Source organism: Bombina bombina, chromosome 3 (genome assembly GCF_027579735.1).
Source record: "Bombina bombina isolate aBomBom1 chromosome 3, aBomBom1.pri, whole genome shotgun sequence".
Classification (NCBI taxonomy): domain Eukaryota; kingdom Metazoa; phylum Chordata; class Amphibia; order Anura; family Bombinatoridae; genus Bombina; species Bombina bombina.
Window position 1 is genome coordinate 557,925,487 of NC_069501.1, and position 25,655 is coordinate 557,951,141.

General features: G+C 38.6%; 1 protein-coding gene across 2 annotated transcripts in view; it reads right to left on the reverse strand.

Moving 5' to 3' along the window:
• PTPRU (protein tyrosine phosphatase receptor type U) overlaps positions 1 to 25,655 on the reverse strand; it is a 264,849-nt gene that overhangs the window by 58,966 nt on the left and 180,228 nt on the right. For both annotated transcript variants that reach the window (XM_053707080.1, XM_053707078.1), the window contains exons 17-18: positions 23,228 to 23,297; positions 15,728 to 15,804 (exon numbers count right to left, since the gene is read on the reverse strand). In XM_053707080.1, coding sequence (XP_053563055.1) covers positions 15,728 to 15,804; positions 23,228 to 23,297 — 147 coding nt within the window. The remainder of the gene's footprint in view (positions 1 to 15,727; positions 15,805 to 23,227; positions 23,298 to 25,655) is intronic.

The following is a 25,655-nucleotide window of genomic DNA, read 5'->3' on the forward strand; positions in this document are numbered from 1 at the left end:
TTACATTGGTCTCCATACAGTCAGGATGTAGCTCTTTTCCTACTCTACGTCTCACGTATTTTCGGCCATTACTACCAAATAGGGATTTCTTACTTTCGTCACTTTAAATAACTTGCTTCCACTGATTGTCTGTCCATCCAATGTATTCTTTTGCCCACTGTAGTCGTTTCTTGTGCTGTTGTAGATTCAGATATGGCTTTTTTCTCGGAATTCTACCTCCTAATACCATAGCTGATAGTCTGCTCCTTACCGTTCTGGAACTGAGACAAACCAGTTGAACACAGTTCCATTCTGATAGCCTCAGATGAAATTTTTCTGTCCTTCAAACACAGACTTTTTATTTTTCTGTCATCAGTTTTGTGCACTTTTTTCGGCCTTTACCTGGTTTGTTTTTGAGTGACTTTGTTTCCTGATAACGTAAACAGAACTTTCGTACACCAGATGTTGTCACTGACACACCTACTTGCCTTGCAATTTCAGCATAAGAAAGACCCGATTCATGTAATAAAACAATCCTGGTCCTTTTTATGGGTGCAGTCCAAATGGTACAGCACAATGGTTGATAGGTGGTGCAAGCTGTAGGGGTACCACACAACGCCCCTGTAACAATGTAGCACAGTCCAAAGGAAACAGCAGCACTCACCAATTATGCAAAAACTTCCATCTTTATTGGGATATTCAAAGAAAAAAAGACAACGTTTCAGACCTCTAGTCCTTAGTCACGTTAATACATAAATGCAGGTATCACACCTTAATATAGGGGATGGGGGTTAAAAAAACCACACCTACCAATTAACTTTAACTGTGAAAACACAAATACTATTGCAGTGTAACCTGACTGAAAGAGGATGTGCCATCTAGTGACAAGCACATAAAAATACATATAAATACAATTGTTTATACATAGTTGCAAATAGCAACAGTGCAGAATATCAGATACAAAATATCATTGTTACATGTCTTTTAAGAAAATTCAAAGAAAAACAGAAAGGTCATATTCTTTATTCATTCCAATAGGAAACAAAGTTTCCAATTTATTAATCCAAAATACCTCTTTTTGTTTCAAAAACAGCTCTCTGTCTCCTCCCCTCCTTGGTATGCTAATGTGATCAATAACTTGAAACCTAAGTTGGCATATGCTGTGACCTGCCTGACTAAAATGTTCTGCTACTGGATTTTTTAGCTTACTATTCCTAATATCAGACCTATGTTCACATATTCTCTCCCGGACCATCCTAGTGGTCTCTCCAATATAGCTCCGCCCACATGGGCATTTGATCATATATATGGCATAAGTAGTATTACATGTAAATAAACCCCTAATGCTATATTTCTTGCCAGTGCGGGGATGGTAGAAATATTTACCTTTTACCATGCTATTACAACTCGCACAGCCTAAACATGGATAGCACCCCATATTTTTTCTGAAATATATTTCTGTCCCTTGATTTTCAAAGGGCCTATATCAGCCTTGATTAATCTATCCCTGAGATTTTTACTTCTCTTATAGGCAGGCATAAAACCTGACTGAAATTCAGTAACTAAGGGGTTACATTTACTCAGAATGTGCCAATGTTTCCTAAGAATAGAGTTTATATCATTACTCAATGCATTGAATTTTGTGACAAAAACAAACTGTTCCTGTTTAGACTTCATCTTAACCTTAGGTTTCGATGTCTCAAGCAAACTATTGTGTGGCAGTGTTGCTACCTCTTCAATTTCCTTGTCAATTAGCCCTATAGGATAACCCCTCACTTTAAATTTGTCACCCATCTGGTTCAGTTTCTGTCTAATCTGTCTAATCTGTCATCTGATACAATTCTCCTTACTCTAAGGAGCTGACTATGAGGCAATGACCTCTTAAGTGATTCTGGGTGAAAACTATTAAAGTGAAGGAGGCTATTTTTATCTGTGGATTTTGTGTAAAGATCTGTTCCAAAGCTATTACCTATTTTATAAACCCTGGTGTCTAAAAACTCAATGCTTTCCTCACTATATTTCAATGAAAACTTGATATGCATAGTTGCGCTGTTCAGCTGATTAACAAATTCCCATAGGGATCCAATGTCGCCCAACCACACACCAAATATATCGTCTATGTAGCGCCACCAGGTGGCGTCACATAGAATGAAGACATCGCTCTCAAAAACGAATTTCTCTTCAAAGATGTTCAAAAATATATTTGCGTATGTTGGGGCAACATTGGAACCCATGGCTGTACCCTGTTTTTTAATGTAAAATTCATCTTGGAATAAGAAGTAATTACATCTAAGTACAATTTCAAGAAGATCTAAAACAAAGTCAATTTGACAACTATTAAATGTACTAAACTGTTGCAAAACCTTTTTCACTGCTCCCATGCCAGATGTATGTGTTATGGAGGTGTATAGGCTTTTTATGGGTGACCAATCTACTCTTTTCTTTGGTGCCATTGCTGTACTTATTATCTACAAAATAAATGTAAAGATATACTAAAGGCAGCCAAGGAGGGCAGTTTCATCTGCTTTGAGCTCCAACTAATAAGCCATAAAGCTCTAAGAAAGCCGCACTACTTTCTTTAAAGGACACTCTTTTTATCCACATACATCAAGAGAGTGGGTGAGACCTTTAATCTACTTTTTGTAGGCCAAATATCACCTGAGAACCCTCCACAACGACGCAGATCATTGAGGCCTATGCGGCAATCCTGGACTCTCTCCTGAAGACAACCTTGCGGGCAATGCCTGAAAGCTCACCAAGTACCTGCATAAACCCAACTTTGCTAAATGACACCGCTGCAATCCGTAGTGCCTCACGGTAGAGTACAGAACCTGTAGCAGGGGCCTGCAGTTGATGGGGTTCCAGGGGCCCAAATCTCACACACCACCTGCCGCTACTACTCTCCATCTACCAGACCAAACTAGAGAGGTACTGTAAGACCTATATACCTGACACTGGATCTGTTGATATCTGAAGCCTGGAGACATTTGTGTATCAAGACATACAGAGACAACAAAATTGAGGGCTTCCATACCACAGTACGGGCCCTATTATTAACCCTTTGAGTGCTAAGCACTTTCCCACCTGGGTGCTAAGCTGTTTTAATTTTTTTTTTTAATTTTTTTTTTTTATTTAGATCCCCAAGACTTACACTACTGGAAAGGTAAGGTGATTGCCTTTCCAGTGGTGGGTCTTGGGGGTCTGTAGCTGCTTAGATGCCTGAGATACAGGCTTCTAAGCAGCATGCCCCCTGTCCCTATACTTAAAGGGACAGTCAAGTCCCAAAAAAACTTGCATTATTTAAATAGGGCATGCAATTTTAAACAACTTTCCAATTCACTTTTATCACCAATTTTGCTTTGTTCGCTTGATATTCTTAGTTGAAAGCTAAAACTAGGAGGTTCATATGCTAATTTCTTAGACCTTGAAGACTGCCTCTAATCTGAATGCATTTTGACCACTAGATATAGATAACCTATAGATAACATTGAGCTCATGCACGTGAAGTGACCTAGGAGTGAGCACTGATTGGCTAAAATGCAAGTCTTTCAAATGAACTGCAATAAAGGGGCAGTCAGCAGAAGCTTAGATACAAGGTAATAACAGAGGTAAAACGTGTATTATTATAACTGTGTTGGTTATGCAAAACAGGGGAATGTGTATTATAAGTATTATCTTTCTTTTTAAACAACAAATATTCTGGTGTTGACTGTCCCTTTAACATTGTTCATTTTAAATAAAGTTGCGTGGAGACGTCATCACGTCATTGTGCGTGACGTCACCACGCATAACATGAAGCCCCAGCAATGCCTGTCACTATGCAGGCCTAATCGCAGGGGTAGGAGCAGGTGGGAGCCCCTAAATCTCTCTCAAGGTGGGAGAGTGCTAGCGACGGCGCTGAGCCGTCGTTAGCACCAGTGGGAAACTCTGCGACGGCTCAAGAGCCGTCGTTAGCACTCAAGGGGTTAAAATTAGAAGAGGCCATGCAGGATAGATTTGAAAGACTGTCACAACATATACAAGATTTGAACACACAAGATGAGTTCAGCAACATAGAGGAGCCAGAGGATGCATTCCCTTTTCCCAACAGGAGCTTCCACTGTGTTGCGCTATTCAAATAAGCGACCCTAGTTGTGTCACAGACCCCATATTAGAATCCTGCAGGTCAGATGACCCTCCCTACCTGATGCCTACGAGCTCTATGGAGGTGGCGATTGGTCACCAGGAGCGAGATTTAAGCCGTCAGAGGCAGGATATTACAACAGACCACCTCACTAACCTACACTGCAAACCTAATCCTCAGCCGAGTCTGTATGCAGCCCTGACCTCCACTAATTCAGCTACACCTTTACAGGGAGTGCAGAACTATTAGGCAAATGAGTATTTTGACCACATCATCCTCTTTATGCATGTTGTCTTACTCCAAGCTGTATAGGCTCGAAAGCCTACTACCAATTAAGCATATTAGGTGATGTGCATCTCTGTAATGAGAAGAGGTGTGGTCTAATGACATCAACACCCTATATCAGGTGTGCATAATTATTAGGCAACTTCCTTTCCTTTGGCAAAATGGGTCAAAAGAAGGACTTGACAGGCTCAGAAAAGTCAAAAATAGTGAGATATCTTGCAGAGGGATGCAGCACTCTTAAAATTGCAAAGCTTCTGAAGCGTGATCATTGAACAATCAAGCGTTTCATTCAAAATAGTCAACAGGGTCGCAAGAAGCGTGTGGAAAAACCAAGCCGCAAAATAACTGCCCATGAACTGAGAAAAGTCAAGCGTGCAGCTGCCAAGATGCCACTTGCCACCAGTTTGGCCATATTTCAGAGCTGCAACATCACTGGAGTGCCCAAAAGCACAAGGTGTGCAATACTCAGAGACATGGCCAAGGTAAGAAAGGCTGAAAGACTACCACCACTGAACAAGACACACAAGCTGAAACGTCAAGACTGGGCCAAGAAATATCTCAAGACTGATTTTTCTAAGGTTTTATGGACTGATGAAATGAGAGTGAGTCTTGATGGGCCAGATGGATGGGCCCGTGGCTTGATTGGTAAAGGGCAGAGAGCTCCAGTCCGACTCAGACGCCAGCAAGGTGGAGGTGGAGTGCTGGTTTGGGCTGGTATCATCAAAGATGAGCTTGTGGGGCCTTTTTGGGTTGAGGATGGAGTCAAGCTCAACTCCCAGTCCTACTGCCAGTTTCTGGAAGACACCTTCTTCAAGCAGTGGTACAGGAAGAAGTCTGCATCCTTCAAGAAAAACATGATTTTCATGCAAGACAATGCTCCATCACACGCGTCCAAGTACTCCACAGCGTGGCTGGCAAGAAAGGGTATAAAAGAAGAAAATCTAATGACATGGCCTCCTTGTTCACCTGATCTGAACCCCATTGAGAACCTGTGGTCCATCATCAAATGTGAGATTTACAAGGAGGGAAAACAGTACACCTCTCTGAACAGTGTCTGGGAGGCTGTGGTTGCTGCTGCACGCAATGTTGATGGCGAACAGATCAAAACACTGACAGAATCCATGGATGGCAGGCTTTTGAGTGTCCTTGCAAAGAAAGGTGGCTATATTGGTCACTGATTTGTTTTTGTTTTGTTTTTGAATGTCAGAAATGTATATTTGTGAATGTTGAGATGTTATATTGGTTTCACTGGTAAAAATAAATAATTGAAATGGGTATATATTTGTTTTTTGTTAAGTTGCCTAATAATTATGCACAGTAATAGTCACCTGCACACACAGATATCCCCCTAAAATTAAAACTAAAAACAAACTAAAAACTACTTCCAAAAATATTCAGCTTTGATATTAATGAGTTTTTTGGGTTCATTGAGAACATGGTTGTTGTTCAATAATAAAATTAATCCTCAAAAATACAACTTGCCTAATAATTCTGCACTCCCTGTATTACCACACTGGGACACTCACCTACCTGTGGTGCATATACTAATTAGGGCGAATTTCCTAGGCACTGCTAAAAGCAGTGGTATACATGTGCTGTGTAGGAGTTGGGATCAGCTATCCGATTTAAAAATTGGATTTTTCAGATCCAAAAGTGGAGGTCTCTTCCAACTCTAACTTCTCACATATTCCCCTACAATATGCACCCCAACCAGTTGTGTGTGGGATAGGTTAAAAATGGGCAGTTAAGCAGAGTCCTCAAGCTCAACATTTATAAGCTGGACTCTCTAAAATAATTAGTTTACTGCATATATGTAGTAACACGTTCTTTTTGTTGGTCTATATGCCCTCTTAAATACATATCACTGTGTGTTCTCTCTCTCCTCTTGTTGATCTAATCCTGGTCTCATATAGTACAGGTACATTCATGTATATCAGGGGTGTCCAAACTTTGCTCTCCAGAGGTTTTGGAACTACATTTCCAATAATGCTCAGCCAGCATTTTATCTAGCTGAGCATCATGGGAAATGTAGTTCCAAAACCTCTGGAGAGCAAAGTTTGGACACCCCTGATGTATATTATAGACGAGTGTCCTATATTAAACTTGTGTGCTCATTATATGCGATTTAGCTTAATAAGATACTAAATATAGTCTCTTACTATCCTTTATTCAAAGCCCTACTTAACTACATTGTCTCCTTCCCATGAATAGTCTGATAGTATACTCTGCACGAGCAAATGTCAGTATTAAACTCTTATCATGACTAGTAGCTACAATATACTCCTCTATTTGATTTCAAGCTCCTACTGTATAATTAAACTTCTATATACACTATTATTTTAATATCTCCATGGTACTCTAACTATATGCCCAAAGATTATCTGACATCACCAAATTCATTATGTAAATGTACTTAATATTTCTTTAACTCTTGTTTACTATTGTGTAGAGCACTATATTGAAATAAATTGTGTTGACTATTATCCATAAAGACATATTTCCTCGTTCTCCCTCAGCCGGCGGGGGAGAACGGGGATCCTCAGTAGCAACTCATAATAACATCAATTAGCTTATCTTATAATACATAACACAGACGTTAGGAGGGCTATATCTGTAGGGTCTATTCCGACCTACAATAGGATAGCCCAGATACACATACAAATGTGGATGTAAACTCCCTTTACAGTTGTATTTTCAATACTCCATATAATATTTCCTATGTTTGGCAATAGGAGTCTCATTCTGAATTATACCGTTGGTGATTAGGAGCATTTAGTCGATCCAGCAATATTGAAAGGTATTAATCTCGAGTATATACACTAAAAGAGACTATAACCCAGCTAAATCACAGCTAAGTTAGAACACATGCTCACAAATTGTGTGTACTGTTATAAGGACCTACATTTGCAGGTGAAAGTGCCATTCAGCTATAACATTAGAGGAATTTTACGTAGTATGCTAGTGCCTAGTTTATAGTTTGACAATATATTTCACAGAGATAAGCATTAGATATGTGCCCCAAAATTTTTCCCTATGCCATGTCTAAACTGCTCCTATAATTTATATATCGTTCTCAGTTCATGCTTATAACTGCTAATTACTTGCCCCAAGAGTGGCCTCTCATGTAACTACTACTTGAAACTTGTATACACTGAGATATCATTTTAATATGACCCCCCCCCCACAACAGTTGATATTCTAACACATCAAGTGGTGTTTACCCGCTGATAAACTCAGATTTCATATAAGTTTATATGTTATTACTATTGTTCAATTTATTATATACAACTATTACTATTACCATTTAATCTTCAAATGTATTAAATGTGTCATTAGACCCTCTGGGGTTGTTGATATGACTAACATACTTCACCAGTGTTTCCTATATCACAGGGCCCAGTGCTGGCCAGCCCATTAGTAGTCCATAGAAGCTATTAAAACTATAAAATGGAGGTTTCAAGAGCTCATAACTTGTCATCCATTCTGTTTTCTAGATTTATCATTGTAATGTAACTCATGAAAAACTATATCATTTATGTCATGTGTAATTTATGTTCTCTTTTCTTTTGTTGTCTTTGTGCATAACCTCAATAAAAGATTATTTAAAAAAATAAATAAAAAAAATACTAACAATATTCACATACTCTCCTCAACTTCTCAGAAGATGTATTGTAGTTACTGCCATTTAATTGGTCCCCAGAACAAGGGCTGTAATTGGCCAGTAGGGTTTGCACTTAACATCCGCTTCTTAACTAAATCACACTTGTGTTTCTTTTTTAGACTAAAGTTAGCATAACGTTTTTTGTATCGCATACATTTGCATTCTGATTTTTGTATTGAATTCATTCAGCATGAAATTATCTTTAAATTGACATATAAACATTTGCATTTGGTACAAAATAACATTTCCTATAATCCTGCAAAGCTGCAAAACATAAAAATGTCAAAAAGTGTCAACAACTTTTGCCACCACTGTATATATACATATATATATATAAATATATATATATGTGTGTGTGTGTACATATGTATTTACAGACACATGTGTACATATATATATATATATATATATATAAATACACACACATATAACCCCATAAATACATATGTATACACACACACACATATAACCCCATAAATACATATGTATACACACACACACACACATATATATATATATATATATATATATATATATATACACACACATATATATATACACACACACACACACACACATATATATATATATATATATATATATATATATATATATATAGCAAGCTTCAACAAAGTCAGAGGCAAACCAGGTTTTTTTCAAAGCAATTAGTAAAATTTATTAAATATAATATAATAAATCAATACATTTGACTAATTGCTTTGAAGAAAACCTGGTTTGCCTCTGACTTTGTTGAAGCTTGCTGTATGTACACAGAGGGACTGGGTGGTTGACCCCAGGAGGGCGGATTCACATCTTGGATTGTTATATACAGTATATATTTATTTATATAAGTGCATTGGAGCCCTTTGCAGTCAAGTAGATGAAAACATAAAAATATTCATATTTAATAAAGTGTACCACCACCTCTGCCATCTCATAACAAATAATATTTGTAATCATCATGTAAACACTATAGTTTAAACAAGAGGGGGCTGCAAAATGTATCAAGCATTGTAAATAACTTCCCTTTGCTTTTCTCTAAGTTACTGAGCACAACATATCAGTCATTGATCAATGAGTACCGGCCCTTTTTTTTTTTTTTCCTGAGTACCGGCCCCCTTTTTTTTTCCTGAGTACCGGCTACCTTTTTTTTTTCCTGAGTACCGGCACCTTTTTTTTTTTCCTGAGTACCGGCACCTTTTAATTTTTAAAAAAGCACTATCCCATATTTAATCGTATATATATATATATATATATATATATATATATCTATCTGTTGAGAAATCCATTGGATATATATTTAATTACCTCTTTAAGAATAAATAGTACATACTTTGCTTAAAAAGATAGATAATCCCTTTATTACCCATTGCCTAGTTTTGCACAATCAACACAGTTATATAAATACACTTTTTACCTCTGTGATTACCTGGTATCTAAGCCTCTGCAAACTGCCCCCTTATTTCAGTTAATTTGACAGACATTCATTTTAGCCAATCAGAGCTGGCTCACCTGAACTCCACGTGCGTGAGCACAGTGTTATCTATATGACAAACATGAACTAACACCCTCTAGTGGTGAAAAACTGTCAAAATGCCCTGAGAGAAGAGGCGGCTTTCAAGGGTTTAGAAATTAGCATATCAACCTCCTAGATTTAGCTTTCAACTAAAAATACCAAGAGAACAAAGAAAAATTGGTGATAAACGTAAATTGGAAAATTGTTTAAAATTACATTCTCTATCTGAGTCATGAAAGTTTATTTTGGACTAGACTGTCCCTTTAAATAACTGTGATCATGTTTGCACAACTTGTGGATGTTTTTCCGTATGTGACTTCTCAAAGTATATTTGTTACCGCGACTTTGCAAATGTTAAAGTGCACACTTTTAACTTTCAACTCGTAATATGAGCGTGAATCTCTGAGCGCAAAAAAAATTACTTTAAGCAGTTTTAACATTTGAACGTGAGTGCAAACTACCGCTCCACTCGTAATCTAGCCCTAAATAAAGGCCTGGATTAAAAAGAAAAAATTAATTCTTGAATTGCACTAATTAGTTATAATATTAACACTAAAAAAACTTTGCCAGTCTCGCTCACCTGTAATTTTGCATGACGGATTGGGGTAGTTGCAGCAGGACTGAACATGAATAAACTAGGTAATATTTTAATATAATCTGCTGCAATTACCTCTCAAGAGACTGTATCAACCGAGATTTAATGTATTCATCACACATATAAACTACAATTATATGTAAATCACAAAATGTGCAATGCAATTTAAGCACTCCTTAGATGAAATAAAAGGCCCAAAACAGATTTACACCCATTCAAAATCGAGCTGCTACAGGTGTTTGAATTTTGGATAATTGTGTTTAAGAATTACATGGAACAGCATACTCATTATCATTGTAAAAGTGTTGTTCAGTATCAAATAAAGCAGTTTGATCACTTCCAATTTTAAAGATATTAAGCAGCATTATAAAAAAGATGTCTTGTAAACACCTCTAATTATTTAGAGCAGTGTGTACATTATCAGTGTTCATATACTCAGCATTATTATACGTTGCAATGTGTTCCATATCAATGTATAGTTACTTATCATTATTATACCGCACAACATGTTCATTATCATTATATTCATACTCAATATCAGTATATTGATTATTGTGTTAATTATCAATATATAATTACTAATCATTATACAAAACATTTTAATTAACAAGGTATAGATACTCTGCATAATTTTACAGAGCAGTGTGTTCCTTATCAGTTTATAAATACTCTGTATCATTACAGAGAATAGTGTGTTTATTATTAGTGAATAATCTACAGTTACACAGAATCAAAGCAGTGTGTTCTTTATAGTTGTATAGATACTTATCATCATTATATAAGGCAGTATGTTCATTATCAGGGTATAAATACGCATCACCATTTTTGTTAGGTACTTACGTAAACCGATCCCACGACGAGCTTCTGCCTCAGTGTTCCTTGGTCTGTCTCCCTAATTGTGCCGCAGTGCGCTGCGCTAATGTAAAAGGGCCATTCATAATTACAGCAACTCCCACCTCAATGGTTGCAGGTGTGGAAGTTCTTACAAAACCCACTCAGACCTACCTCTAGGCTGAGTTATTGAGGACTGCACCTTGTTCTTACCTGCTCTCCCTGGTGTAACAATCTTTTACTTACCTTGTTCCTGATACTACTTACCTGAATCCTGCTGTACCCGCTGCACCTTCCTGGTATTCTGTGACACTGTACCTGCTGGGTAACCTGTGCCTGCTAGTCTTTTGCACTTGCTGTACCAGTAGCTACTGCATCTATCTGGTATCCTGTGCAGCCTGTCCACCTATACCTGCTGGACATTGCTCCTGCTTTCTCCCGTGGTACCTAGTGGCTGGACTGAGCTCACAGTACCTGACCTTTGGCCTGTTCCTAGACTCTGCTCTTGTTTTATCCTTAGTGTTGACAAATTCTTAGTCTTTGTTTGTCTTGCTTTTTAACACGTTTTAAGAAACTTTTGGTTTCATGTACATCTGTTCCTGATTTTGAGTTCCACTCAATCCATACCTCACAAGTATACAGGGAAGTGTGTTCATTATCATTCTATATGTACTCATCACCATTATACAGAACAGTTTGTTCATTATCAGTGTATAGATACTCATCTTTATACAGAGCAGTGTGTTCATTATCAGTGTATAGATACTAATAATCATTATACAGAGCAGTGTGCTCATTATCAGTGTATAGATACTCATCACCATTATACAGAACAGTTTGTTCATTATCAGTGTATAGATACTCATCATCATTATACAGAGCAGTGTGCTCACTATCAGTGTATAGATACTCCTCATTATACAGAGCAGTGTGCTCATTATCAGTGTATAGATACTCATCTTTATACAGAGCAGTGTGCTCATTATTAGTGTATATATACTCATCATCATTATACAGAGCAGTGTAATCATTATCAGTGTATAGATACTCATCTTTATACAGAGCAGTGTGCTCATTATCAGTGTATAGATACTCCTCATTATACAGAGCAGTGTGCTCATTATCAGTGTATAGATACTCATCTTTATACAGAGCAGTGTGCTCATTATCAGTGTATAGATACTAATAATCATTATACAGAGCAGTGTGCTCATTATCAGTGTATAGATACTCATCATCATTATACAGAGCAGTGTGTTCCTTATCAGTGTATAGATACTCATCATCATTATACAGAGCAGTGTGCTCATTATCAGTGTATAGATACTCATCATCATTATACAGAGCAGTGTGCTCATTATCAGTGTATAGATACTCATTATTATACAGAGCAGTGTGCTTATTATCAGTGTATAGATACTCATCATCATTATACAGAGCAGTGTGCTCATTATCAGTGTATAGATACTCAGCATCATTATACAGTGCAGTGTGCTCATTATCAGTGTATAGATACTAATCATTATTATACAGAGCAGTGTGCTCATTATCAGTGTATAGATACTCATCATTATTATACAGAGCAGTGTGCTCATTATCAGTGTATAGATACTCTTTATCATTATACAGAGCAGTGTGCTCATTATCAGTGTATAGATACTCATCATCATTATACAGAGCAGTGTGCTCATTATCAGTGTATAGATACTCAGCATCATTATACAGAGCAGTGTGCTCATTATCAGTGTATAGATACTCAGCATCATTATACAGAGCAGTGTGATCATTATCAGTGTATAGATACTCATCATCATTATTATTATACAGTGCAGTGTGCTCATTATCAGTGTATAGATACTCAGCATCATTATACAGAGCAGTGTGCTCATTATCAGTGTAAAGATACTCAGCATCATTATACAGAGCAGTGTGCTCATTATCAGTGTATAGATACTCAGCACCATTATACAGTGCAGTGTGCTCATTATCAGTGTATAGATACTCATCATAATTATACAGTGCAGTGTGCTCATTATCAGTGTATAGATACTCATCATCATTATACAGAGCAGTGTGCTCATTATCAGTGTATAGATACTCATCATCATTATACAGTGCAGTGTGTTCATTATCAGTGTATAGACACTCATCACCATTATACAGAGCAGTGTGTTCATTATCAGTGTATAGATACTCATCATTATTATACAGTGCAGTGTGCTCATTATCAGTGTATAGATACTCATCACCATTATACAGTGCAGTGTGCTCATTATCAGTGTATAGATACTCCTCAGCATTGTACAGAGCAGTGTGTTCATTATCAGTGTATAGATACTCAGCACCATTATACAGAGCAGCGTGTTCACTATCAGTGTATAGATACTCAGCATCATTACACAGAACAGTGCGCTCATTATCAGTGTATAGATACTCATCATCATTATACAGAGCAGTGAGCACATTATCAGTGTATAGATACTCATTATTATACAGTGCAGTGTGCTCATTATCAGTGTATAGATACTCATCACCATTATACAATGCAGGGCGCTCATTATCAGTGTATAGATATTCATCATCATTATACAGAGCAGTGTGCTCATTATCAGTGTAAAGATACTCATCATCATTATACAGAGCAGTGTGATCATTATCAGTGTATAGATACTCATCATCATTATACAGAGCAGTGTGCTCATTATCAGTGTATAGATACTCATCATCATTATACAGAGCAGTGTGCTCATTATCAGTGTATAGATACTCATCATCATTATACAGAGCAGTGTGTTCATCATAAGTGTATAGATACTCAGCACCATTATACAGAGCAGTGTGTTCATTATCAGTGTTAAGATACTCATCATCATTATACAGCAGTGTGTTCATTATCAGTGTATAGATACTCATCATTATACAGAGCAGTGTGCTCATTGTCAGTGTATAGATACTCATCATTATACAGAGCAGTGTGCTCATTATCAGTGTATAGATACTCATCATCATTATACAGAGCAGTGTGCTCATTATTAGTGAATAGATACTCATCATTATACAGAGCAGTGTGCTCATTATCAGTGTATAGATACTCATCATCATTATACAGAGCAGTGTGCTCATTATCAGTGAATAGATACTCATCATTATACAGAGCAGTGTGCTCATTATCAGTGTATAGATACTCATCATCATTATACAGAGCAGTGTGCTCATTATCAGTGTATAGATACTCATCATCATTATACAGAGCAGTGTGTTCATTATCAGTTTATAGATACTCATCATTATACAGAGCAGTGTGCTCATTATCAGTGTATAGATACTCATCATTATACAGAGCAGTGTGCTCATTATCAGTGTATAGTGTGCTCATTATCAGTGTATAGATACTCATCATTATACAGAGCAGTGTGCTCATTATTAGTGTATAGATACTCATCATTATACAGAGCAGTGTGCTCATTATCAGTGTATAGATACTCATCATAATTATACAGAGCAGTGTGATCATTATCAGTGTATAGATACTCATCATCATTATACAGAGCAGTGTGTTCATTATCAGTGTATAGATACTCATCATCATTTAACAGAACAGTGCGTTCATTATCAGTGTATAGATACTCATCATCATTATACTGTGCAGTGTGCTCATTATCAGTGTATAGATACTCATCATTATACAGAGCAGTGTGATAATTTTCAGTGTATAGATACTCATCATCATTATACAGAGCAGTGTGATCATTATCAGTGTATAGATACTCATCATCATTATACAGAGCAGTGTGCTCATTATCAGTGTATAGATACTCATCATCATTTAACAGAACAGTGCGTTCATTATCAGTGTATAGATACTCATCATCATTTAACAGAACAGTGTGCTCATTATCAGTGTATAGATACTCATCATCATTATACAGTACAGTATGCTCATTATCAGTGTATAGATACTCATCATCATTTAACAGAACAGTGCGTTCATTATCAGTGTATAGATACTCATCATTATTATACAGAGCAGTGTGCTCATTATCATTGTATAGATACTCATCATCATTATACAGAGCAGTGTGCTCATTATCAGTGTATAGATACTGATCATTATTATACAGAGCAGTGTGATTATTATCAGTGTATAGATACTCATCATCATTATACAGAGCAGCATGTTTATCAACAATCTATAGTTAATCAGAATCAAAGCAGTGTGTTCATTATCAGGGTAAGAATACTCAGCACCATATACAGAGCAGTGTGTTCTACATAATTCTACAGATACGCATGCTCATTATACAGAGCAGTGTGTTCTTTATCATTCTATAGATAATCATCACATTATACAGAGCAGTGTGTTCTTTTTTATCATTCTAAAGATAGTCATCAAATTATACAGAACATGTGTTCATTATTAGGATTTGAATACTCATCACCATTATACAGGGCAATGTGTTGATTATCAGTAATAATTCCTTAGCATTAGTAAATTAGTGTGTTCGAATACAGTGTATAAATGCAACAAAAAGCAGAACAGTCATTACCAGTGTATATATAATCATCCTTCTACTGAGCAGCATGCTCTTTATTAGTTTACAAATTACTTAGTAGAGTTTTACAGATAAACATCTTAATGATCAGTATCTAAATATTCAGTACCATTATATATGTGCTCATTAGCAGGCCATTGATATACAGGTCATAAATACAGAAAATCTTTGCCTTAATACTCACATCTATATAGTTGGCATTGATTTCTTCTGAACTGCACTCGGCCTGCAGAGGGTGAAGTCTGACACGGTGCCTCTCGTCTGAAATTAAAATGCTCAGAGGATCAGAGAAAATACACATGAGAAAATGACATTAAATATTATCACATGGGGCTAATTTAATAAGCAGTTACGTATTATATCTATAAAAACAGAAATGGGGAAACTATCACAGATGATCATCAGTACCTCACAATGCAAACTGCATAAAGGGACGTTAAAGGGACATTAAGCACAAGCCAAAGACATACACCTAATACACACTATCAGACCCCACATGTATACATAACACAGCCAGAGACATACACCTCATACACACTATCAGAATGACACATGTATACATAGCACAGCCAGAGACATACACCTCATACACACTATCAGACTGACACATGTATACATAGCACAGCCAGATACATACACCGCATACACACTATCAGACTGAAACATGTATACATAGCACAGCCAGAGACATACACCTCATACACACTATCAGACTGACACATGTATACATAGCACAGCCAGAGACATACACCTCATACACACTATCAGACTGAGACATGTATACATAGCACAGCCAGAGACATACACCTCATACACACTATCAGACTGACACATGTATACATAGCACAGCCAGATACATACACCTCATACACACTATCAGACTGAGACATGTATACATAGCACAGCCAGATACATACACCGCATACACACTATCAGAATGACACATGTATACATAGCACAGCCAGAGACATACACCTCATACACACTATCAGACTGACACACGTATACATAGCACAGCCAGATACATACACCGCATACACACTATCAGACTGAAACATGTATACATAGCACAGCCAGAGACATATACCTCATACACACTATCAGACTGACACATGTATACATAGCACAGCCAGAGACATACACCTCATACACACTATCAGACCCCCACATGTATACATAGCACAGCCAGAGACATACACTGCATACACACTATCAGACTGACACATGTATACATAGCACAGCCAGAGACATACACCACATACACACTATCAGACTGACACATGTATACATAGCACAGCCAGAGACATACACCGCATACACACTATCAGACTGACACATGTATACATAGCACAGCCAGAGACATACACCAAATACACACTATCAGACTGACACATGTATACATAGCACAGCCAGAGACATACACCTCATACACACTATCAGACTGACACATGTATACACAGCACAGCTAGAGACATACACCTAATACACACTATCAGACTGACACATGTATACATAGCACAGCCAGAGACATACACCTCATACACACTATCAGACTGACACATGTATACATAGCACAGCCAGAGACATACACCGCATACACACTATCAGACTGACACATGTATACACAGCACAGCTAGAGACAAACACCAAATACACACTATCAGACTGACACATGTATACATAGCACAGCCAGAGACATACACCACATACACACTATCAGACTGACACATGTATACATAGCACAACCAGAGACATACACCTAATACACACTATCAGACTGACACATGTATACATAGCACAGCCAGAGACATACAGCGCATACACACTATCAGACTGACACATGTATACACAGCACAGCTAGAGACATACACCAAATACACACTATCAGACTGACACATGTATACATAGCACAGCCAGAGACATACACCTAATACACACTATCAGACTGACACATGTATACATAGCACAACCAGAGACATACACCTAATACACACTATCAGACTGACACATGTATACATAGCACAGCCAGAGACATACAGCGCATACACACTATCAGACTGACACATGTATACACAGCACAGCTAGAGACATACACCGCATACACACTATCAGACTGACACATGTATACATAGCACAGCCAGAGACATACACCTAATACACACTATCAGACTGACACATGTATACATAGCACAGCCAGAGACATACACCGCATACACACTATCAGACTGACACATGTATACATAGCACAGCCAGAGTCATACACCTCATACACACTATCAGACCCCCACATGTATACATAGCACAGCCAGAGACATACACCGCATACACACTATCAGACCCCCACATGTATACATAGCACAGCCAGAGACATACACCGCATACACACTATCAGACCCCCACATGTATACATAGCACAGCCAGAGACATACACCTAATACACACTATCAGACTGAGACATGTATACATAGCACAGCCAGAGACATACACCGCATACACACTATCAGACTGACACATGTATACATAGCACAGCCAGAGACATACACCTCATACACACTATCAGACTGACACACGTAAACATAGCACAGCCAGAGACATACACCGCATACACACTATCAGACTGACACATGTATACATAGCACAGCCAGAGACATACACCACATACACACTATCAGACTGACACATGTATACATAGCACAGCCAGAGACATACACTGCATACACACTATCAGACTGACACATGTATACATAGCACAGCCAGAGACATACACCTCATACACACTATCAGACTGACATATGTATACATAGCACAGCCAGAGACATACACCGCATACACACTATCAGACTGACACATGTATACATAGCACAGCCAGAGACATACACCTAATACACACTATTAGACTGACACATGTATACATAGCACAGCCAGAGACATACACTGCATACACACTATCAGACTGACACATGTATACATAGCACAGCCAGAGACATACACCTCATACACACTATCAGACCCCCACATGTATACATAGCACAGCCAGAGACATACACCGCATACACACTATCAGACTGACACATGTAGACATAGCACAGCCAGAGATATACACCTAATACACACTATCAGACTGACACATGTATACATAGCACAGCCAGAGACATACACCTCATACACACTATCAGACTGACACATGTATACATAGCACAGCCAGAGACATACACAGTGGCATCACTAGGGGGGTGCCGGCCGGAACCCGGGTGACACCCTCCAGAGGGTGACACCATCAGAATATTTATTTATTTATTTTTAATTTTATTGAAATTCAAAGAAATACAATGTAGAAATGCATAGATTTTTTTTATTAGAGGATTAGATGGGCCAGCATTTGTGAACATTAGTGGGACTGGGGAAGTTCTAGACACACTTAATTTTTTTGCCGCTGAGCCAGCGCTGCAATTTCCACAGTTTTCCCGGCTGCTTTTGCTTGTTTGTACTTTGCTCCTCCCCTGCCCAATTTCACTATGAATGTTGTGGGCGTGCCGTGGGGCTTGCAAAGTTGCGCTGCTAGCCTAAACCTGCCTTCCGCATACACACTATCAGACTGACACATGTATACATAGCACAGCCAGAGACATACACCACATACACACTATCAGACTGACACATGTATACATAGCACAGCCAGAGACATACACCTAATACACACTATCAGACTGACACATGTATACATAGCACAGCCAGAGACATACACCGCATACACACTATCAGACTGACACATGTATACATAGCACAGCCAGAGACATACACCGCATACACACTATTAGACTGACACATGTATACACAGCACAGCTAGAGACATACACCAAATACACACTATCAGACTGACACATGTATACATAGCACAGCCAGAGACATACACCGCATACACACTATCAGACTGACACATGTATACATAGCACAGCCAGAGACATACACCTAATACACACTATCAGACTGACACATGTATACATAGCACAGCCAGAGACATACACCGCATACACACTATCAGACTGACACATGTATACATAGCACAGCCAGAGACATACACCTCATACACACTATCAGACCCCCACATGTATACATAGCACAGCCAGAGACATACACCGCATACACACTATCAGACTGACACATGTATACATAGCACAGCCAGAGACATACACCGCATACACACTATCAGACTGACACATGTATACATAGCACAGCCAGAGACATACACCTAATACACACTATCAGACTGACACATGTATACATAGCACAGCCAGAGACATACACCTCATACACACTATCAGACTGACACATGTATACATAGCACAGCCAGAGACATACACCTAATACACACTATCAGACTGACACATGTATACATAGCACAGCCAGAGACATACACCGCATACACACTATCAGACTGACACATGTATACATAGCACAGCCAGAGACATACACCACATACACACTATCAGACTGACACATGTATACATAGCACAGCCAGAGACATTCACCTCATACACACTATCAGACTGACACATGCATACATAGCACAGCCAGAGACATACACCTAATACACACTATCAGACTGACACATGTATACATAGCACAGCCAGAGACATACACCGCATACACACTATCAGACTGATACATGTATACATAGCACAGCCAGAGACATACACCTAATACACACTATGAGACTGGCACATGTATACATAGCACAGCCAGAGACATACACCTCATACACACTATCAGACTGACACATGTATACATAGCACAGTCAGAGACATACACCTAATACACACTATCAGACTGACACATGTATACATAGCACAGCCAGAGACATACACCGCATACACACTTTCAGACTAACACATGTATACATAGCACAGCCAGAGACATACACCTCATACACACTATCAGACTGACACATGTATACATAGCACAGCCAGAGACATACACAGTGGCATCACTAGGGGGGTGCAGGCCGCACCCGGGTGACAACCTCCAGAGGGTGACACCACCAGAATATTTTTTTTTTTAATTTGATTGAAATTCAAAGAAATACAATGTAGAAATGCATAGATTTTTTTATTAGAGGATTAGATGGGCCAGCATTTGTGAACATTAGTGGGACTGGGGAAGTTCTAGACACACTTAATTTTTTTGCCCCTTGAGCCAGCGCTGCAATTTCCACAAATAGTTTTCCCGGCTGCTTTTGCTTGTTTGTACTTTGCTCCTCCCCTGCCCAATTTCACTATGAATGCTGTAGGCATGCCATGGGTCTTGCAAAGTTGCGCTGCTAGCCTAAACCTGCCTTCTTATCTGTGCTCACTGCTGAGTGACGGGTGGAGCAGTGGAGTCACTCACTGCTGTGCTGTCTCTCTAAACGGGAACTGGGAAATCATGAGGGGGATGCCTGGCACCTGACCGCATGACTGTCTGACACTGTCTCTAAAGTGAAGGAGCCACGTATGATGCCCACCAGACCAGTACGGTTACAGTACACTAAGTGCACACTGAAGAGGTAGGAGGGGAGGGCGGGTGGGGGTCTGGGGGTGGGTAGAGTACACAGGTGATTGGCCAGAAGAAGCGGTAGGCATGCGGCCCGGGGCAGAGAGCAGAATGTTCATAGTTTGCGCGCCTAAACCTTTTCTTTAGTGATTTATTTTTAGAGTGCACTGTTTATCTTTCATTTGATGCTCTGCTGAGCAAGGGAGCAACTCTAGACATGAGCTTTATAATTAATGCAGTGCAGTTTACATATTTTGTATGCGTGTGTGTCTGAGTTTTTCTGTGTGTGTCTGAGTGTTTCTGTATGTGTGTGTGACTGAGTGTTTCTGTGTGTATGTGTGTGTGTGTCTGAGTGTTTCTGTGTGTTTGTGTGTGTGTGTGTCTGAGTGTTTCTGTGTGTGTGCCTGTGTGTTTTTGTGTGTGTGTCTGAGTGTTTCTGTGTGTGTATGTCTGAGTTTTTCTGTGTGTGTGTGTGTGTCTGAGTGTTTCTGTGTGTGTGTCTGAGTGTTTCTGTGCGTGTGCCTGAGTGTTTCTGTGTGTGTCTGAGTGTTTTTGTGTGTCTGTCTAAGTGTTTGTGTGTGTGTGTCTGAGTGTTTGTGTGTGTCTGTCTAAGTGTTTGTGTGTGTGTCTGAGTGTTTTTGTGTGTGTGTGTGTCTAAGTGTTTGTGTGTGTTTCTGAGTGTTTTTGTGTGTGTGTGTTTTGTATGTGTGTCTGAGTGTTTTTGTGTGTGTGTGTGAGTCAGAGTGTTTTTGTGTGTGTGTTTTGTGTGTGTGTCTGAGTATGTTTACAAGTGTTTGTGTGTGCATCTGACTGTGTTTTTAAGTGTGTCTGAGTGTTTGTATGTGTGTGTGCCTGTGCTTTTGTGTGTCTTTTTTCTGGGGGTGACACCATAACTTAACGCACTGGGTAAGACCAACCCTAGTGACGCCACTGGACATACACCTCATACACACCATCAGACTGACACATGCATACATAGCACAGCCAGATACAAACACCTCATACACACTATCAGACTGACACATGTATACATAGCACAGCCAGAGACATACACCTCATACACACTATCAGACTGAGACATGTATACATAGCACAGCCAGATACATACACCTCATACACACTATCAGACTGACACATGTATACATAGCACAGCCAGAGACATACACCTCATACACACTATCAGACTAACACATGTATACATAGCACAGCTAGAGACATGCACCTCATACACACTATCAGACTGACACATGTATACATAGCACAGCCAGAGACATACACCTAATACACAATATCAGACCCCCACATGTATACATAGCACAGCCAGAGACATACACCTCATACACACTATCAGACTGACACATGTATACATAGCACAGCCAGAGACATACACCGCATACACACTATCAGACTGACACATGTATACATAGCACAGCCAGAGACATACACCTCATACACACTATCAGACCCCCACATGTATACATAGCACAGCCAGAGACATACACCTCATACACACTATCAGACTGACACACGTATACATAGCACAGCCAGATACATACACCTCATACACACTATCAGACTGACACATGTATACATAGCACAGCCAGAGACATACACCTCATACGCACTATCAGACCCCCACATGTATACATAGCACAGCCAGAGACATGCACCTCATACATAGTATCAGACTAACACATGTATACATAGCGCAGCCAGAGACATACACCACATACACACTATCAGACCCCCACATGTATACATAGCACAGCCAGAGACATGCACATCATACACACTATCAGACTGACACATGTATACATAGCGCAGCCAGAGACATACACCTCATACACACTATCAGACTGACACATGTATACATAGCACAGCCAGAGACATACACCTCATACGCACTATCAGACCACCACATATACATAGTACAAACTGGCCAGCGCTTATCACACAATACTACGCTATGCTATGTATACAAAGGCCAGGGCCAGCCCTCCTCGAGTGCTCTATGCTATGTGTGCTTCTCACATATTAGTTCACCATAATATATACATGTATATATATATATATATATATATATATACACACACATATACACAAAACACATGTTTATTTTGGTTATAGCTACTTTTAAAACTCTCAGGTTACTCACAACTTGGTGGTGCTTCTTGTCTTGCCTTTCCTTTCTCCTTTTTCTTTGATGCATCCCAGTCAAAGAAGCTCTAAACATAAGGACAAGGCATGTTAAAATTATAGGACCATTACATACAGAGGAATTGCATAATCAACAAGTACATAACAAGAAGACAATGCAATAACACTTACTCTGAATTTTAAATAAACAGTAATTATTTTCAGACAAAATTCAAAATGTACTTTAGTTTGCTGGCCCCCTGTATCATGTGACAAATATAAGCCAATCACAGACTGATATACATATAAACTTTCAGCTCTTGCACATACCATTAGTAGCTGGTTGTTTAGAAACTGTACATATAAAAAGATTGTGCAGTTTGTTAATGGAATTAAATTGGAAAGCCTCTTAAAACTGCATGCTCTGAATCTGAATTATGAAAGTTTAATTTTTACCTTAGTGTCCCTTTAAAGGGACAGTTCACCGAAAAATTTGCCCCCCTTTAAATTGTTCCCAATGATTAATTTTACCTGCTGAAGTGTTTTAAATTGTTTACAAGTAGCTTCTTTACCCCTATTTTGGCATTTGAAATAGCTGATTTAGCCTGTGGTATCCCAACCTATACTGAAAGTTTCTATACTGGAGTATATTCTATTGAATAGCCTATGTAAACAAAGCCAGCAGAAGAGATTACACTCTTAGTGGGATGCAGGATAGTTAAGTAATAAAATGATAATTTTCCATTGTTCTCTCTAAGTATTGAGCTTTGATTTTCTAGACAGATATAAGATAAGGAAGCAAATCTGTGTACATAAAGTGATAACCTAATGAGATCTGATATTACCTAAAGCTCAACCCATTGTAATAGGCTGTGGTTTAAAAGCACAAAACCAGCTACTTAATATTCACAAATAAACCGAAAAATGCAATTTCTCATATATTTTATACTCTGCAGCTGGTATAACAAGTCATTGAAAATACATTCATATAAAAACAATTTTACAGTGTACTGTCCCTTTAAAGAGACAGGAAACCCAACATATTTTGTCCATGATTTAGATAGAGCCTGTAATTTTAAACAACTTTTCAATTTACTTCTATAATCTAATTTGCTTTGTTCTCTTTGTATCCATTTTTGAAAAACATACCTGGGTAGGGTCAGGAACAGCAATGTGCTACTGGGAGCTAGCTGCTAACTGGTGGCTGCATATATATGCATCTTCTTATTGGCTCACCTGAATCATTCAGCAAACTCCCAGTATTGCATTGCTGCTCTCTTCAACAAAAGATACTAAGAAAATGAAGTGAAAAGAGGTAAATCGGAAAGTTAATTAAAATTGGATGCTCTGTCTGAATTATGAAAGAATTTTTTTTGGGTTTCATGTCCCTTTAAATGTATAACTCTCAATCAATATTTTTTTTTATATTCAAAGTAGTATAATATGAGCTTCATTAATGTATATGTAGCTGAGAACATACTCTGTACCCCCCCCCCCCTCTCCTCTATGGTGGCGTTTACATAAAGGCCCGCCACAGTGTATCTGAGACAGAGGAATAGCACAATAGTGCTGGGTTATGCAGGATCAGCACTCCCAGAAATTCACTAAGCCCCTGAATACAACGTTCACAGATCACCCAAACCATCCAGCAATGCCCACAGGAAGCACCCGAACCACAGCCCTGGGCAAACCAAAGTGACTTGGTTCCACCCTTAGACCACCTCCACCCCCAGATTTTACACAGTTGTGAGGTATGTAAAGGGCACTGTCCCCAAAAATAACTTAGCGAACAAATCTAGCATAAGACATACAAGTGAGTAACTTTAAAGGGACAGTCAAGTCCCCCCAAAACTTTCATGATTCAAATAGGGCATGTCATTTTAAACACTTTTCCATTTTATCACCAATTTTGCTTTGTTCTCTTGGTATTCTTAGTTGAAAGCTAAACCTAGGAGGTTCATGTGCTAATTTCTTAGACCTTGAAGACCGCCTCTAAGCTGAATGCATTTTGATCACTAGAGGGCATTAGGTCATGTGAATTTACCGAGGAGTGAGCACTGATTGGCTAAAATGCAAGTCTGTCAAAAGAACTGAAATAAGGGGGCAGTCTGCTGAGGCTTAGATACAAGGTAATTACAGAGGTAAAACGTGTATAATTATAACTGTGTTGGTTATGCAAAACTGGGGAATGGGTAAATAAGGGATTATCTATCTTTTAAAACAACAAAAATTCTGGTGTTCACTGTCCCTTTAAATATGAATCAGTAAATATGCATCTTGCTTTCTTTCATAACCTTATGACATCATATGATGAGTACTGAACAGTAAGTACAAAAGTGACTTTTATATGTCTGTAATGCTTCCCAACTAAATACCACTTGAGTAAAAAGTGAGCACATGGAATTAGTAAAATGTAGAAAATAAATGCAGGGAGCACCCGGGGCTGC